Genomic DNA, 17,933 nt, shown 5'->3' with positions numbered 1-17,933 from the left:
TTCTGCACAGCAAAGGAAATAGTCAACAAAACAAAAAGGCAACCCACGGAATGGGAGAAGATATTTGCAAATGACAGTACAGACAAAAGGTTGATATCCAGGATCTATAAAGAACTTCTCAAACTCAACACACACAAAACAGATAATCATATCAAAAAATGGGCAGAAGATATGAACAGACACTTCTCCAACGAAGACATACAAATGGCTATCAGACACATGAAAAAATGTTCATCATCACTAGCCATCAGGGAGATTCAAATTAAAACCACATTGAGATACCACCTGACACCAGTTAGAATGGCCAAAATTAGCAAGATAGGAAACGTGTGTTGGAGAGGATGTGGAGAAAGGGGAAGCCTCTTCCACTGTTCGTGGGAATGCAAGTTGGTGCAGCCACTTTGGAGAACAGTGTGGAGATTCCTCAAGAAATTAAGAATAGAGCTTCCCTATGACCCTGCAATTGCACTGCTGGGTATTTACCCCAAAGATACAGATGGAGTGAAAAGAAGGGCCATCTGTACCCCAATGTTTATTGCAGCAATGGCCACGGTCGCCAAACTGTGGAAAGAACCAAGATGCCCTTCAACGGATGAATGGATAAGAAGATGTGGTCCATATACACAATGGAGTATTATGCCTCCAACAGAAAGGACGAATACCCAACTTTTGTAGCAACATGGATGGGACTGGAAGAAATTATGCTGAGCGAAATAAGTCAAGCAGAGAGAGTCAAGTATCATATGGTCTCACTTATTTGTGGAGCATAACAAAGAACATGGAGGACATGGGGAGATGGAGAGGAGAGGGAGTTGAGGGAAACTGGAAGGGGAGATGAACCATGAGAGACTATGGACTCTGAAAAACAACCAGAGGGTTATGAAGGGGCAGCGGGGGTGGGGGTGGGAGGTTGAGGAACCAGGTGGTGGGTAATAGGGAGGGCACGTACTGCATGGAGCACTGGGTGTGATGCCAAAACAATGAACACTGTTATGCTGTAAATAAACAAATAAACGAAAAAAAAAATTGGAGAGTATGTGGAGAAACTGGAACCTTCGTGCACTATTGATGTGAACGTAAAATTGTGCATCTGCTGCTCTGCAAGTTATGGAAACAAACAAGCAAGAAGCAATACAAAAGAAAACAAAACAAAAGCCTGTGGTATGATCCTGCAGTTTGTTTCATTATATATCCAAAGAAACTGAACAGTCTCAAAAGACCCTCCCTATATACCAATGTTCATAGGAGCATTATTGACAATAGTTAAAACATGGACACAATCCAAGCTTTCTCTAACAGATAAATGGCTTAAGAAAAATGTTGTATGCACATTCAATGAATCATTTATGCAGCCTGTGAACAGGAGGAAACTGTGACATAAACTGCAACAAGGATTAACCTTGAGGACATTATGCTAACTGAAATAAACTAGGCACAAACGCAAATACCATATTCTAGGTTTTTAAAAAAGATTTTATTTATTTATTTGACAGGTATCACAAGTAGAGAGGCAGGCAGAGAGAGAGGAGGAAGCAGGCTCCCTGCTGAGCAGAAAGCCCGATGATGAGAGGCTCGATCCCAGGACCCTGGGATCATGACCCGAGTCAAAGGCAGAGGCTCTAACCCACTGGGCCACCCAGGCACCACCACCCCGTATTCCAGTTTTATAAGGTATTTAGAATAGTCAAAATCACAAGGGTAGTAGGTATAACGATGGTTGCCAGTAGGACTTTGGATGAGTATGATGAATTACCATTTAATGGGTAAAATTTCAGTTTTAGAAGACGAAAAGAATTATATGGGCATTGATGCTGGTAATGGTGGTTTGGCAATGTGACTCTATTTAATACCACTGAACTATAAATTTAAAAATGGCTGTGATAGTAAATTTTATGTTATATTTACTACAATTAGAAAAGAGTAAAAACGTTTTTCATTCTGTTAGGTTAACTGAGACTAGTCATTAAAATCTGTATAAAATACAGATAAATTTATGAAAAATAAATCTAAGTGTTTCATTCAAAACGTATTTACCTATTTGTGAATACTGACAGCATAAAGACTACTTAACTCAAAACAGGTTGAATTAAGTCACCAATTACACTTTGTAAGCAATTATGTTTAGCTTGATCCCAAGAAAACCAATGGCCATTTGTTAATAAAAGTACAAAATTGCCCATCATAATGCACAGTTTATAGAATCCTTAAGAGAGTTTTTTAGTTTGGATGTTTAAAAAAAGAAAGTCAACAGTCAACTGTCTCCAGTCTTTCTACACAAATGGATTACTAGCCACCCTAAACATACAATGTATTTTTACTCTAAATACAAGTGGAGTAAACTGTATGAAAATGCAACCCTACAAATCATTGTACAACCTCTTAACAAAGGTTGTTCAGTGCCACATCACTATGAATGTTGTTTTTCTTGGCTTTCAATATTTTGATTTCCTTTCCGGACAGACTATACCATGGTGTTGTGGAAATCAGAGAATTTAACAGCTTTTCATTTCTTTCAACTTCCACTCCTTTTTTGAAATATAATCATATACCTAGAAAATTTCTACATGAATTTTATTGAAATAACTTCCATGATGCTATACCTGAGCTACAACTTTAATCCAACTAATAAATCTGATTTTATAACTTTCAAGATGAAACACTATGCTGGGATGTTCCTGACAAGCAAGGGAAAAATAGTATCAGAATCTTGGTCCTTTCAGGCTATGTAACAAAATACTATAGACTGGGGGCTTGTAACAACAGAACTTTCTTTCTCACAGCTGTAAACTGGAAGTCCATGATGAGCATGCCAGTATGGTTTGGATTCTGTTGAAGGTACCCCTTATGTCTTTTTTTTTTAACCGCTGACCCTAAAACTTCCTAAAGGCCACTCCTCTAATACGAATATCATCATTAGAGGTTAGGGAATTTTGGGGGAGGGTGCAATTGGACCATTAACAATTAGCAAACACAAACTGGCAGGGTAATTGGACTTAAAGAAATTCTTTAAACTGTATTTGTTAGATGAAGTATGTAGGAAAAAAATATGTTTTGAGTGGCTCTCCACCTAACATGAACTGCGTCATATAGAGAGGTTCTGACATCCTTGGCAAAATGTTGGAGGATATGTAAATTCAATATACTTTTATTTACAAAAAGTTACATGTTTTGGCAAGTTCTGATCACCCTTGAGGACAATCCCTACATAAATTCTTCAGAGCTAGTTTCTTAGAAGTATTCTAAATTAGTCCTCAGTCTCAGATACATTCCACCTACATAAATGTTCAGGAACTTCACAGAATAAAAACCATGAACTACATTTATGCATTTTCATTTCTTATTTTTAGATTTAATTATGTGTGTATTCTAGCATTGGAGTTGGCTCAGGATGTCGCACTTACGAAGTAAAATTATGGTAAAGTGAGATGAAACCATGTGAAACCTCCTTTATACTTCTTACATTTATTATTTTGTAACCAGGTGAAAGTGTATTTTTTTTTCTTTTTACATTAAGTCTCACTGCTGAAAAATTGTCAGGAAAAGAGCTATGCTTTACAAACTACTTGAATTTTTTCCATTGAAGTTGTGTTAAAGTTTAACGGTAGGTAGTTTTTAACTAGCCTCATCCTTAATTTTACCTTATTAATTGATAATTTTGAAATAAACAAAATGTCAAACAGTAAGGTTATAATCTAAATTCCTAGTAAAATATACATACAAGTTGGTACATACAATAAAATACATCAATAACACAAAGTAAGGACAAAGTATACTCAATAACACATTTTATTATATTTCTTAGTAGTGGTTACTTTCTTCCCCTTTGGTAAAACCCAGATAAGGCTTTAAGAAGGGTTTAGTTTAACAGAACTTACTATAAAATTAGTTTTTCATTTATACATTGTAATTTAATTGTTCATAAAGCCCAAAAATATGGGTCACAACGCATATGACTTTTGACAATAAGTGACATATTTAACACAACCTGTTCTGTAAAATAAAAAAAATACTCTACTTATTTTACCATCAAAAGTTGTTCTAGAGAAATTTTCTATACACATGAGGTAAAAATACTATCAACTAAATACATCAATACGTCCAATGTAAAAATAATTAGGTCACCTAACACTGAATTTTTGCAACTAATAATCTAACAAATTGAAAACTGCTTTTCAAACCGATGTTCTAAAAACTGCATTTTGGAAAAGCTTTTTTTTTAATGATGGTGGCAACATAAAATGATGAGAAGAATGTTTAAGTTATCAAACTTAGTATAAAAATACATATGGGTACATAAATACAAATATAGCTCCATCTCTTGACTTCTACCTTTCTTAAATTATGTCAAAAATCTTAGAAAACATCTAGATAACTAGAATATAGAGAAGACTGTAAACAGACTAGGTGGAAAAGGCTTTATCAAAAATGATAAGGCAATTTATTCAAAACACCTATTAACTAGAATAAAATAGTCATGTGGGAATGACTTGTTTCTATTGACAGCAGTGAATTATAATTGTAGTCTTTTATTCCTAAATTCAATTACACTGAATGAATAAAGTGTTAAATATTCACTTAAAGTAACTCAGTTTCATCAGTTTTAGAGAAATATAATACTTTAAAACAGTGAAAATAAATCAGTGTGTCTTAACAAACTAAATTCATACTAAATGAAGTTTTAGTCTTCTTAACAGGTGCTGGCCAAAATCAAAATTGTAGAATAATCCTCACAAACTCTGAGTTCAGTTCAGATCTGTAAGTGAAAAGAACATGAAATCCATGGAAAAGAATAATTCTTACAACACAATAAATCGGCTATTACATATTAAGGACCCCTTTACACTCTATGGAAAATATTTATATTCTTTTGAATGAAAAATTCAAACACATACAGAATTTTTCTCAATTCCTGTCTGCTGCCAGTAAGTTTTTATGAACTCTTTGAGCATTGTAGATTATACCATTGTTCTTAGTATAGTTTAGAATCACCTTCTTTCTTTTCATGCTAGTGATTATAAATCTTGTATTTTGCAAGTAGGAATGGACATGTGGCAGCATAAATTATCTTAAAAACAGAAAACTGTGGTACTAAACCAAGTCTCCTCTTCATATTTACATATACACTACAGTTCAGCTCCCACCCAGCCTTCAATTCCACCACAGGTGTCACAATGTTCAAATGTACTTAATACAAAACACAACTGTATGTTAAGTCTGGGCACAGAAAATAATCACTCCACTGTCAAAAAATTAATTTAGTCATAAGAATCCTCTGGCTCAGGCTCCCCAAAGGAAGTACATGAAAAATATAGCAGAACAATATTTGTTTCTCATCCTTGTTCATTTCCTACTTCTGGGTATGATTTAAAATGTACACAACTTTGATACAGCATTTCATGTTTAAAATGCATATAAATGCACAGTAAAAAAAATCTGGTAAAAATCTACATTGGAGGTATGTACTCAATATTTCTTTAACTCATGGAGTAATCTGAATGGTTTGAAAATATATTAAAAATAATATGGCTCAATTAAAAAATATGGATCTGTAAATGAACAAAAGGACTGATGTGATGTGATGTGATAGATCAAGTATAGAAAAATGGAAATTGTTTAATCTTGATGGTACATACAGTATACCCTTGACATTAGAAACTCTCAACTTTTGTGAATGTCTGAAAATGCTCTTAATACAGGTGTTTGTTGGTGATTAAAAGATCTGGAGATCCCTGCTCTAGATCGGTGACTACCAATGTCGCATGAGCATCAGTATCGCTTGTGGTGCTCAACTTAGACTTCCTGAAGACTGGCTTTGTATTTTTGAACAACTTTGCTAATTGCACCGCACAGTATTTGTCAGAAACAAATACTCTACATATTCTTAAATTCTAAGTATCAAATCAAACACTCATTCATGGTTTCTTAACTACCTTTCAAAGAGGTATTAAAGAATAAAAAGACTAAGCCTGCTATAAATGCAGGACATACCACCATCCTAATTATTTCATACACATTCCAAGAAAATCAAAATGAATTTTATTTAAATAAAATAAAACCAGAACAGTGAGACATTTATTACTTTTGTTATACTTAAGCTTTATTAGTAAGAAAGCAATCATTTTCCACAAAACAAACAGCGGTATCTGATAAAATAAAGTAATCCCCATAATATAACTTGACAACAAACCTCCATTTGGGAGTATTTTGCAATTTCAATCCTTGAGCAAGCTGGTTCAAACAAGATTCTTCTGTTAACCTACTAATATTTCATTGAGAAGACACATTCTCAAACTGCTGCATTTCTTAATAGCAGCAGACATTCTCACTTAAGCAAGTTTTCACTATGGACTAACAACTGTTAGAGCTAATAATGCTCTTTTAGAAAGATGTTTCAAAGGACTATAAGGTTTTTTAAAGTGTAAAACATCTGACTACCTGGTTTCTGAATAATAATGAATACTCAAATTCAGACAGTGGTCTTAATATATACTTAAAGTGTTCAACACTCCTACATTAAAGAAAGCTGAGGAAAGACCTTGTTTCTCTGTAGATAATTCACAAACAAAGCAAACAAACAAAGAACAAGGTTTTGTCCATTACTTACATCATCAATGTCTTCGTCATCATCTCCAATATCATCAAACTGGATTTCATCATCATCTCCAGGACCAAATGTATCTGTATCATTGATTTTAGCTGAAGACATAATAAATACACTCCTATATATTCAAGATATTATTATGTAATTTGACTACAAAAACAAACAAATCTGGTATAAAATACTGAACTATACAAAACATTCTTAGAAGACATATTTCAATTCAACCAGTTTCTTTGCAAGAAAAGTATTACTACTGCAGAAAAACGCACCGCACAATGTGAATTCGCAATGAAATAAGTTCAATGCTAAGTCATTACAATGAAGATTTTGTTAAAAAAGGTAGTGTATTTTGTTAATGAAGGCAGTGTACATGAAGCAGGCAGTTTCTAATTACACTAAAACTTCATAACTATACATTTCCCAAGTATGGTTCAAAGAGTCCAAAAATATGTTAACAATTTATCATCAGCATACATAATATTTTAATAGAAGAAGAGCTAGCTTGCCAACTATTAGACTTACTAAATCAGTCAAAAGGAATTGGTCAAATCATGTTTATCCTCGCCCAGTAAAAATGAAATACGAAGTACTGGTCTGACTCTCATGTATTTTAACATTTCTTTAAATGTCAATAATTTAATCAGAAATCTCATACTTATGGAAAAATCTTGTGTTTTCATAATAAAATGTAAAATAAAGGAGGTGCTAAGTGAAAAGTGTGAGCTTAGGTAGTAGTACAATACCTCTTTGATGTTATGAAGGGCTTATTTTAATATATTCAAGATTACTACAATGAAAATGCACTTCTAATGTTGCCATTAGAAAGAAATGTCTATTAAAATATAAAGAACTCTACAGGAGACTATTATGCTAGGAGAAACAGACCATTTTTTTCCTATATAAATCAATACCAGTATCATAACTGTTTTCCTTTCTTAGCTGAAAACTAACAATTTCTTGAAAATCACTGAAAACACGGTAACAATGTATTCTTTAATAGATACTACCAAAAGAATATTTTTTAGGAGCTGAATTCTATTTATTATTAAAGTATTAAAACTATAAGGTATCAAAAAATATTTATATGACAAGCACACTAAAAACTGATTTTATAAGTCCATACACAAACAATACATAAACAAGACAAAATTCTATCAAAACGGCTTCCAATTTTAGTATATGTGCTGCCGAAGCAAGCACCTATCAAAATGGCTTCATCTAAACACCAACAAATAATATCATAGGACAAAAAAAATACTTTAGTAACTTTGATATTACCATGTTCTGGAAGCTCGCCATATGCCTTCAGACTTCTAGCTTCATCGGCATTGTACTTTAAAATTACATCAGCTTTGTTATCCTTAGAAATAAACAAATAACTTTCAAACTGATAGGCCAAAATGTCCCACAAATTACTTTTGAATTAATGTATTAAGAAAAAACTCACAAATTGTCCTGTTTTTCTTCACCTACTCTCTACTTTCTTAAAGAAAAAAATTCTTGGGTTTAAACAAGTACGAAGTTTACATGCATGACCAAAGAATGATTTAGCCTAGAAAAATTACTTTAATTAATAATAAAAATTATTCACTTTAATAAGAGAAATAAAAGAAAAAAGCTAAGAAAGAAGTAAAAAAAAAACAAAAACAAAACTGAAAAAGAAAGGTGTAATGGGATCCCTTTTGGGTTAAATACTGCAACTCAAAGCCAAAAATGGTATGATGACCCAAGAAAATTAACATACCTTTCTATTTTCAGTGGTTCTTAGGATAGTTCACCTATTGGAATCACTTAGAGAGCTTTAAAAAGATATTTATGACTCCTAAAGATTAACAGACCCGAGATGATAATCAAAATCCTGTATTTCAAAAGCTCTTTTGGTCGTCTCCCAATGCAAATATTCCCGATAACTGTAGTGCATTTTTTAAATGTTCGTATTTCACCATTTTAAAGAATCTGATTCGTTTACAGTTTGAAGGCTTACAATGGACCTAAAAAAAAGACCCTAAGAAAGGCAACTGAAATGATCAGTGCTGTAACTGCTGTGTGCTGTAAACCACCACTTCACAAACTTCAAAGGACATAGAAAACACATAGGGGTTTTGTTAAAATTCCAACTTGGAGTCAGCAAATATGAGACTGGGCTAATATTCTCCATTTCTAACATGTTTGCACATGGTGTTCTTACAACACATGAATGATTCTGCTAGCAACATTACAAAATTATTCACAAAAGATTAAGATCAGAACATCTAGTCACCCAAGACCTTGGCTATTACCTTCTCATTAGAATATTAATGCTTTAAGAATTCTGGTTTCATTGTCCATAAAAGAAATTTAATAACTATTCTTTTATCATTTTTGAGGTTTCCATAAAGTTAAAATAAGATAATGGGCATAAAAATGATACATATTTAACAAGTGATCACAAGTCTATATTAGAGAATATTTAAAAAAATCAATGTATGATCAGATTCAATCTATAAAAGTTGATACAAAACATGAATTCAGTAAGTATCAGGATACAAAATCAAAACACAAAAATCAGTTTCTCACAAACTAGCAGTAAACTATCTGAAAAAGTATAAAAGAAAACAATCTCATTTATGATAGCATCAAAAAGGACTCAAGAATAATTTTTTTAAAGATTTTATTTGCAAGTAATCTCAACACCCAACATGGGGCTTGAGCTCACAATGCTGAGATCAAGAGTCACATGCTCTACCAACTGAGCCAGCCACATGATCCCTAAGAATACATTTAGCCAATGTATTTGCAAATTAATCAATGTGATACACAACATTAGTAAAAGAAAGGATAAGAGCCATATGATCATTTCAACAGATGCAGAAAAAGCATGCGGCAAAGTATAACATCAATTCTTGATAAAAACCCTCAACAAAATAGATTTGGAAAACATACATCAATATCACAAAAGCCACCTATGAAAGACACACAGCCAATATCTTTCTCAATGGGGAAAAAACTGAGAGCTTTTCTTCTATGGTCAGGAACAAAGAGAAGGATGTCCACTCTCACCATTTCTATTTAACACAATACTGGAAGTCCCAGCCTTAGCAACAACAGACAACAAAAAGAAATGAAAGGCATCCAAATCAGCAAGGAAGAACTCAAACTTTCACTATTTGCAGATGACATGGTGCTCTATGTAAAAAAAGCAAAGCCTCCACCAAAAACCTGCTAAAACTGAGACATAATTTAAGTCAAGTTAGAGAATACAAAATCAACAGAGAGAAGTCTGTCTCATTTCTATACAACAACAATAAGACAACAGAAATAGAGATCAACGGACTGATTCCATTTACCACTGCAGCCAAACTCAAAATACCTAGGAATAAACCTAACCAAAGAGGTAAAAGATCTGTACTCTGGAAACTATAATAAAAAACTGATCAAAAAAAGCGAAGAGGACACAAAGAAATGGAAAGACATTCCACGCTCATGGACTGCAAGGACAAATATTGGTCAAATGTCTACTCTACTACAAGGCATCTACATGTATAATGCCATCCATATCAAAATACCAACAGCATTTTTCACCAACCTAGAACAAATGATCCTAAAATTGTGTGGAACCACAAAAGACTCCAAACAGACAAAGCAAACTTGAAATAGAAGAACAAAGCTAACACTGGAGGCATCATGAGCAGAGCTGGACTTTAAGCTATACTACAAAGCTGTGATCATCTAGACAATATGGTAATGGCACAAAAATAGATACATAGATCAGTGGAACAGAACAGAGAGCCCAGAATGGACCTTCAACTCTATGGTCAACTATTCTTCAACAAAACAGGAAAGAATGTCCAACAAACAAAGGAAGTCTCTTCAACAAATGGTGTTGAGAAAACTGGTCAGCCACATGCAAAAGAATGAAACTGGACCACTTTCTTACACCACACCTAAAAATACATTCAAAATGGATTAAAACAAATATGAGATCTAAAGCCATAAAAATCCTAGAAAAAAGCAAAGGCAGTAACTTCTTCAACATTATTTATAGCAACTTCTTACTAGCTACATCTCTTGACTCAAAGGAACAAAAAGCAAAAATAAAGTACCAGGACTACATGAAAATAAAAAAACCTCAGCTCAGCCAAGAAAAACAACCAAAACTAAAAGGTGACCTCTCTAATGGGGGAAAACACCTGTAAAGGACATTTCTGATAAAGGGTTAGTATCCAAAATATATAAAGAACTTTTAAAATTATATAACATACAAAAAACAATCTATTTAAAAAATGGGTTGGAGATGGGGTGCCTAGAATTCACCCGTGTATCTTCTCATTTCACCACACAACAGTGAAGAGGTTAGTCCACATCAGTATTTCACAGACCAAGGGGCACCTGCATGGCTCAGTCAGTTAAGCATCTGTGGTTGGCTCAGATCACGATTTTAAGGTCCTGGAACTAAACCCTAAATTGGTCTCCCTGCTCAGTGAGGAGGCTGCTTCTCCTCTCCCTGATCGTGCTGTCTCTTGCTATCTCTCTCCCTCAAATAAAAAAATAAAATCTTTAAAAAAAAATATTTCAGGCTGACAGACTGGCATTTGGGAACCATAATCCTTGGAATACCTAGCATAATGCCTAGAATATAACTGGGTGTTAAAAAGAATGAGAACAGACTAATCTTTGGTATTTATCCAAACATATAAGAGATTATGTACGCATATTATATTTAAAAGAAAAATTATACATAAAGGACAGTATTGAATGAGCTGGTCTCTCATAACATACATGTATCATTAATCTCTGTGGTAATTATTCTGAATTAGGAAAATACTATGATCATGAACACAACTTGTCCTTACTATATTTAAAAAATAGAATGGTAAGAAGGCATAAATGCCTAGAACTAATCAAATATGTCTATTTTCTATCTTCTAAGCACTAATGACTTATTAAATAAAAGGACACAATATAACTTAAAGTGTATTTGTTACCTGATAGTCTCGAAGACCAACCAATATAATGTCTGAGGTATTTATCCAAACCTATAAAAGAAAATTTACTGCATATTATATTTAATCAAAAACAAATTTAAAAAAGAACGTTAAACCATTCTTCCCACATAAAAATTCACCTCGTGTGGAAAAAATAATAATTTATATTTTATGTTTCTATTAAGACAGTGAAAAGTAACAATATATATACTATACTTTCAGTGTGTACATACTCATAAACATATATACAGAAGCAAAATTAGTCTAGTTATATGTAGTTTTACTGTACTAGGAAAAAAACTATACTACAGAGTTGAGTTAGTTTCAAATTTTCTAATTTAGGGTGTTAAAACATTAATAATTTTAAGTAGTTTAAAATCACAAAAGGATCATTTGTGTCATGGACATTAGAGGTTTTTAATCACAATCCATTCAAATAATATTCAATTACTCAAAATATACAAAAATCAGCCACCACCTATATTAATAGCCACTCTGTTACCATTCTACAAAAATACAAGCTCTAAACCCAGCATTTATTTGGAAAATGACATATTAAAAGAAGAAAAAATTTTTTTAATTATAAAATCAGAGATGAAGGAACTTTTAACCAACATGAGTAATAAATCTGTCTGAAGTATGGTGATGAGGAATTAAATTCTATTACTTAACATAATCCAATTTCAAATTTCCCTAATACACTTTTCCCAAACCAAAATCTAGTCAAGGAACATGTACTATAATAAGCAGTCTCGTTAATCTTCTTTAAATTCTCTAGCTTTTTTCTCTCTTTCCTGACATAACATATTTTTAAAAGTACAGGCCATTTATTTTGTAGACTGGATTTGTCTGTTTCCTCAAGATTATAATCAGAGTAAACATTTGTGGCAGAAATACAATATTAATGAAACATAGTTCTTTGTACATATAATCTTCTATTATATAAATTATCACTAAAGATTTTATTTTTTTTAATTACAAAGTCATCTAAAAACAGTTATTTGAAATCTTAAGGAACTTACAGAAGTAAGTTGCTTGGCCCTTATATACCTGAAGTAGAGTCGTTTTTTAAAAAAGGCAAATTTTGGATGAAGGTGAAATAAATCTCCATACTCACCTTTTTTCTCAATTTCCCCCTGATATGACATAATCTCTTTACACCATCAAAACACATGGCTTCTAATCGTCCATTTCCCAACATTTTAATTACCTGAGCATACTCTGAGAGGTTGAGGAGGAAAAATATGAAATACTGTTCAGTATTTGTTAAAAGGTAATAACTGAAATTAGCATACATTTAATAGCCTCATTTACTGCTCAATTTAGATTACACTCATTTTTTAAAAAAAGGGATAAAGCTTCATCAACAAAAAAGCTTAAATATTCTATCAAGAAAGGGTTCTTTGAAGGTGATATTCTAATATCTAACATATATTACTCTAAAATATCTGATATATTCTAATTATACTCAAGCAAATCAGAGAACTCATTTGACAATTTCTACAACCTCTTCCAGCTATACTTACATACTTTACCACCCTATTTTTAATTAGACTTTAAATTAGATTTTGTTTAGAGTCATCAAAAGCCTACAGATGATGTGTCTAAGGTCACAAATGCCATTTCTATGACATGCCATCTCCATTAATATAAAATTTTAATTATCAACCCATTTTGAGTAAATCAGTTCTCTTTTATCTTTATGACTGAATGCTCTACTTTTAGACATCAAAATGGTTCACTCTAGAATGTAAACTGTAATCCTGGCTTATCAATTTCTCACATTTGGCTAGAAACCCAATCTTGGCTCTTCTTTCCTTCAGAAACTTTAGTAGTAAAAAACCAGTAAGTTAATTATTAATAGTATTTACTTTAGAATAACTTGGTGATTCTTCTAAAGATCTATAACAAGAATAATGTTCCAAGATAAAACACCAAATGTTTAAAATATTCCCAAAAGCAAGCTTCTTCAGGAAGCCACCTTATTTTACTGCCACCAGAAAATATTGGTAAGATAAGAGCATTAGTAACACGGAGCAGTCTCTTCTAGACTTAAACAACAACAGCAGAAGTGAAAGTGACAAGAAGGAAATATAATTAATAAAAATCTTCACAGTACTAAAGTTTATACTAAGAAGTAGCCCTAATTATAATTTATAATTAGGTTGACAGATAAATTTGAATACACGGTTGGGATTACATATTAAGCTTCCACTTCTTTAAGATGAGAAAAATAAGACAGCAAAGAAAAAAAAAAAAAGAAAAAATTTAGAAAACTGGCCTGAAAACAAACTTCTAACAAAGTGAGAAAGACAAAGTAAATGTCTTTAGATAGAAAACACGTTTCATACACACAATAAAAAGGCTGACTTTCTAATGGCTTGCATGTACACCATGACTACAAGGTTTTGCTATAAGGTGCTAGAAATTACTGACAAGTAAAGAAACATGAATATATATTACAACAGTAAATCAGAGCCATTCAATAGAGCTTTTCTGTTGATGGTAGCATACATATGAACTGAATAATATGGTAATTCAAAATTTGAATTTCACTTATTTTTTTATTTTTATTTTTTTTAATTTATTTTTTTCAGCGTAACAGTATTCATTGCTGAATTTCACTTAATTTAAATAGGAACATACAGTCAGTGGCTAATACAATGGAGACCACTACACAGTACTAGGTAACACATAATTTTTCTTGTCTTATTTCTATTGCTTATAAACCATTGTACTTTTCATCTTTAGGACTTATAAGTAGAAATTTGTTTTATAATTACAATAGCATAAATGCTGAAGTTAAATTTTGTGTAATAATTCTGTAATTATGAAAGAAAAACCCCCTTGTTCTTAGGAGATAACGTTGAGGTATTAAGGGATAAAGTATCTAACTACAGAATTAGATGTCTGTGAAAAAGTTTACCTAGAGGATGTCTGTTATACCCATATCCAATTTTTCTGAAGAGTTTAAATTTTTTTTAGTTTTCCAGTCTTTTTTTTAAATTCATTTTCTGTAATCCAACAGGGTTAATCAATAATTCATTTTTATTACATTTTATGATTATGTATTAGCATCACTGGAGAACGGAGGGCCCAAAAGTCGGATATACTCCTCAAAAATATGCATAGTTAAGAATAAAGTATGATATTTTTAAATGATGCTATTCTGGGCTTAATTTGCTCTAAACCATAAAATTCTCAGTTGTAACTTGCTCTTTTTCACAAAAGAATTAAAATTATATTTACAGAAATGCCAGAGCTAGTATAGAATTGGTCATTTAATAGACAAATTCTGGAGAGGTGGGGTAGGGCACTATAAATGAGGAATGGCAAAATGCTCAGGCTTATGACTAAGATCCTTTTTCAGGTGAAACACTGAAACTCACACTAATTAAAAAAAGATGTTAGTAAGTTAAAAATTTTTACCTTGTCCATCCTCTTTAAACACCAATTCTCTTTTTTCAGATTCATTTTCATTCTTGCCTCTACGCCTGTTTTTACCTCCTTTACCTAGTTGATTTAAAAGTAAATAAGAAATTAAATGTAATAGTCTAGATTTCATATAGTAAGTTATGAAACAAGGTGAGATAAGGCTTATATATAAAATCACTTAGGGAAAAATATTATCATTTAAATAGCACTACAACAGTAACGGAATTCTAAAAGATTTAAAAATTTATGTAACTTGATTATGTAATTGATTATACTTAAATTTTTTGAATGGTTCCCTTCTGGTCGTTTACTAGATTAATATATGATAAAACCACACATTTATTTGACATTTGTTTTTGGATTTTTCTGACATAAAGTACATAGAAAAAAACTTCATTACTAGAGATGACTATTAGTATTTTATTGTATTTCATTTCCAAATAAAAATAGGGTTGCAAACATTCTCTTCTATAACCTATTTTAATTATAGTCAATAAAGTATCCCTTTCATATCAATAATCTCAGACCTGGAGAACATTTTAACATACGGTTAATTTTTTATTTTGATAACTTGTTTCAACTATTAATTATGTTAAACTGAAGATTATTCAACCAATGCCACAACATGAATGTATTGCCTTAGTCTTCATATGAACTATACCAATCTACATTTGCATTAACAAAACAGGAATATTCTATAGTGCCTTGCCACAACCATACCATGTTAAAAATTTTAAATCACAATTTATATTTTTTAATTTTTGCTTTAACTAATATATTTGTAGTATTAGCTGTGAATATAGTATATATAGTATTAACTTTCTTTGAATATAGTATTAATATAGTATTTGAATATAGTATTAACTTTCTTTCACTCAGGCTTTCTATTAAATAATGAAGGTGTACGTCATAGCGTTTTATTCCCATTCCATAACCTAAACCACAAGGGCAGTTATTTCCAATAAGCTGGAGAAAGACTGTAAATAGCAGTGATAAGGGAACCATGGAATAGTGTGAAACAAGAATTCCCTCTCCAAATAGAATTTTAAAATGTCTACCTGACTACCGTGCAAATATGATCTTCTTCAATGCATCCCTGCCCTGTTAGGGCAATCTGCCGTTGTTCTGTTGTAGTAAAAGGTAAGTGCCCCTGAACAATTTCTTATCCGATTTTACTATGTTATGCATTCTTATACAGCATGAAGAGTGATTTCCTAGAAAAGGAAAGATGTTGTATACCTCAAATGTTGTAGTTTATGTAGGTTAGTTTTCCCACTTGGGAGTTGAAAGTACACTTACTAAATCTGATAATTTGTGAACTGTTTGTCTCAGAATAGGATAGATACAAACCTTTACTTCCAGTCTATGTTATAGACAAGGACGCCTGAGAAGTTGATAAATATGTAAAATGTCTTCTGGAAAAGAGTGTTAAACTGTGAAGGGCTGGACGAAAGTGTACCACCACACATGAAACCATATAGCTATCAGGGTCTCACCTACTGTTTACAAAGAAGAGATTTTATCTTCAACCATAATGAAGTGTCCTTACAGAAACACTACATCTGGTAGTCATAAAATCGGGAAACACCCTTTAAACTTAAGAACCACTCAAGAGCAGTGCCGCGATGGACAGAAGTGCGACACTTAGGAAACCCAGGCCGCCCCGGGCCGGTCTCCCCGATAGGTGTATAAAGCGCCCCGGTCAGTGTGGCGAGAATGCACAGCAAAAATCCACATTCTCCCGCATTAGGCCCTATAAAAATGGCGTCCACTCCGCCCCTGTGTGAACTAACTGAACGAGTAACGTCCAAACTCCTCTGCTGAGCAAGGTCTCCTCGGGGAGGAAAAACGGTCATGGGGCCTGGTTTCAGATCTGCGTCGAGGGCAGCGGGCCAGGGAGAACGGTGGTTTGGATAGCCGCATATTACCTTTATTCTTCGGCATGGCGGTGACTGCTACTTCCCGATGCTTTCGATTTCTTATCCCGCAGAGGTGGCACAACAGCAACTCCTCCCAAGATTGTAAAAGAGGAAGTAATCACAGCCCGTGACTGACAGTAATTTGGACCAAACTCCACAAAGTCGCCCCGGAAGTACGGCGGCAGAAAAAGAAACGGCGTTTGGCCGCTTACGTCACTTTTCCTTGCCTCCAGTACCAGACTAGATCTGCGTCCCCGCCCTACAGCTTCTACTGCGCTTGTGTAGGCCTGTGTACCAACGTGTGGTTCTCGGAATGAGAGGGAAGGACCGTGAAAGACTTCACAACAAGGGTAAAAATCCTGCAAAGGCAAGGTCAGTGAGCTGAAAAGAAGCGCAGTCAAGGATAGAGCACGCCGAACTATGGGTCCTAGTTAAAAATTCTTTAAAAAGTCTTTAAAAGACTCTGCTAGCTGAATCCAGAAGTCTGTTGCTTTGTCGTGTCCCATTTTCACAAGTTATTGACACATTAACTCTTACTTCTTACCTAAAATTTAGCAGGTCATGTTCCCATGCTTAGCCACCTCGTAGTACTTGAGAAAGACAAGACACCCTTTGTAGGATGTCCTACTACTTTTCCTTTTTCCCTTTAAAATTGAGGTACAATTGCACAGTAACTTTGTGTAACTTTAAATTTAACATTATGTAATGTGTTAACGAGGTATTTGCGTATTGAAATATGACTGCCATAACTTTACCCAACTCTTTCTGTCACTTCACATAGTTATCAGCTGACTCTAACATTTAACATCTAGACCCTTAGTAACTTGAACTATGTAACATAGTACTATTAACAAATACCATGCTGTGCATTAAAGAACTTTTTCAAACTTTGTCTTCCTTGCCTCGTGGTAAACCTTATTAGGACATACACTTTAGCTATTCCTAACCTTTACCCACACGCAGCAGAATATCTAAGAGGTACTAATCCTAGATAAAGTAGGAAAGGAGAAACAG

At 33.2% G+C, this 17,933-nt stretch overlaps 1 protein-coding gene across 2 annotated transcripts; it reads right to left on the bottom strand.

The window, feature by feature from the left end:
- Nucleotides 1-3,770: 3,770 nt before the first annotated feature.
- Nucleotides 3,771-17,083, bottom strand: LOC123935885 (eukaryotic translation initiation factor 1A, X-chromosomal-like). 2 transcript variants are annotated; one of them, XM_045996722.1, is made up of 7 exons: nt 16,929-17,083; nt 14,995-15,078; nt 12,683-12,786; nt 11,566-11,616; nt 7,880-7,961; nt 6,605-6,719; nt 3,771-4,753 (listed from the first exon to the last, which is right to left on the bottom strand). In XM_045996722.1, exons 1-7 carry the CDS (start codon nt 16,942-16,944, stop codon nt 4,708-4,710), a joined length of 498 nt encoding a protein of 165 aa, XP_045852678.1. In that variant the 5' UTR covers nt 16,945-17,083; the 3' UTR covers nt 3,771-4,707. The 2 variants fall into 2 exon arrangements, with proteins under 2 accessions (XP_045852678.1, XP_045852680.1); XM_045996724.1 differs by having other exon boundaries at nt 6,605-6,696.
- Nucleotides 17,084-17,933: the final 850 nt, after the last annotated feature.

Source organism: Meles meles, chromosome Y (assembly GCF_922984935.1).
Source record: "Meles meles chromosome Y, mMelMel3.1 paternal haplotype, whole genome shotgun sequence".
NCBI lineage: Eukaryota > Metazoa > Chordata > Mammalia > Carnivora > Mustelidae > Meles > Meles meles.
The sequence above is the reverse complement of the archived record's forward strand: the minus strand, read 5'-3'. Positions and strand labels throughout refer to the sequence as shown.

Coding starts and splice junctions, on each gene's coding strand:
- LOC123935885 (XM_045996722.1), bottom strand. Junction 12,787..14,994: donor GTTTAAAGAGGATGGACAAG/GTAAAAATTTTT, acceptor TCAACCTCTCAG/AGTATGCTCAGGTAATTAAA. Junction 4,754..6,604: donor ATGACGAAGACATTGATGAT/GTAAGTAATGGA, acceptor TTTCACTTACAG/ATCTGAACTGAACTCAGAGT.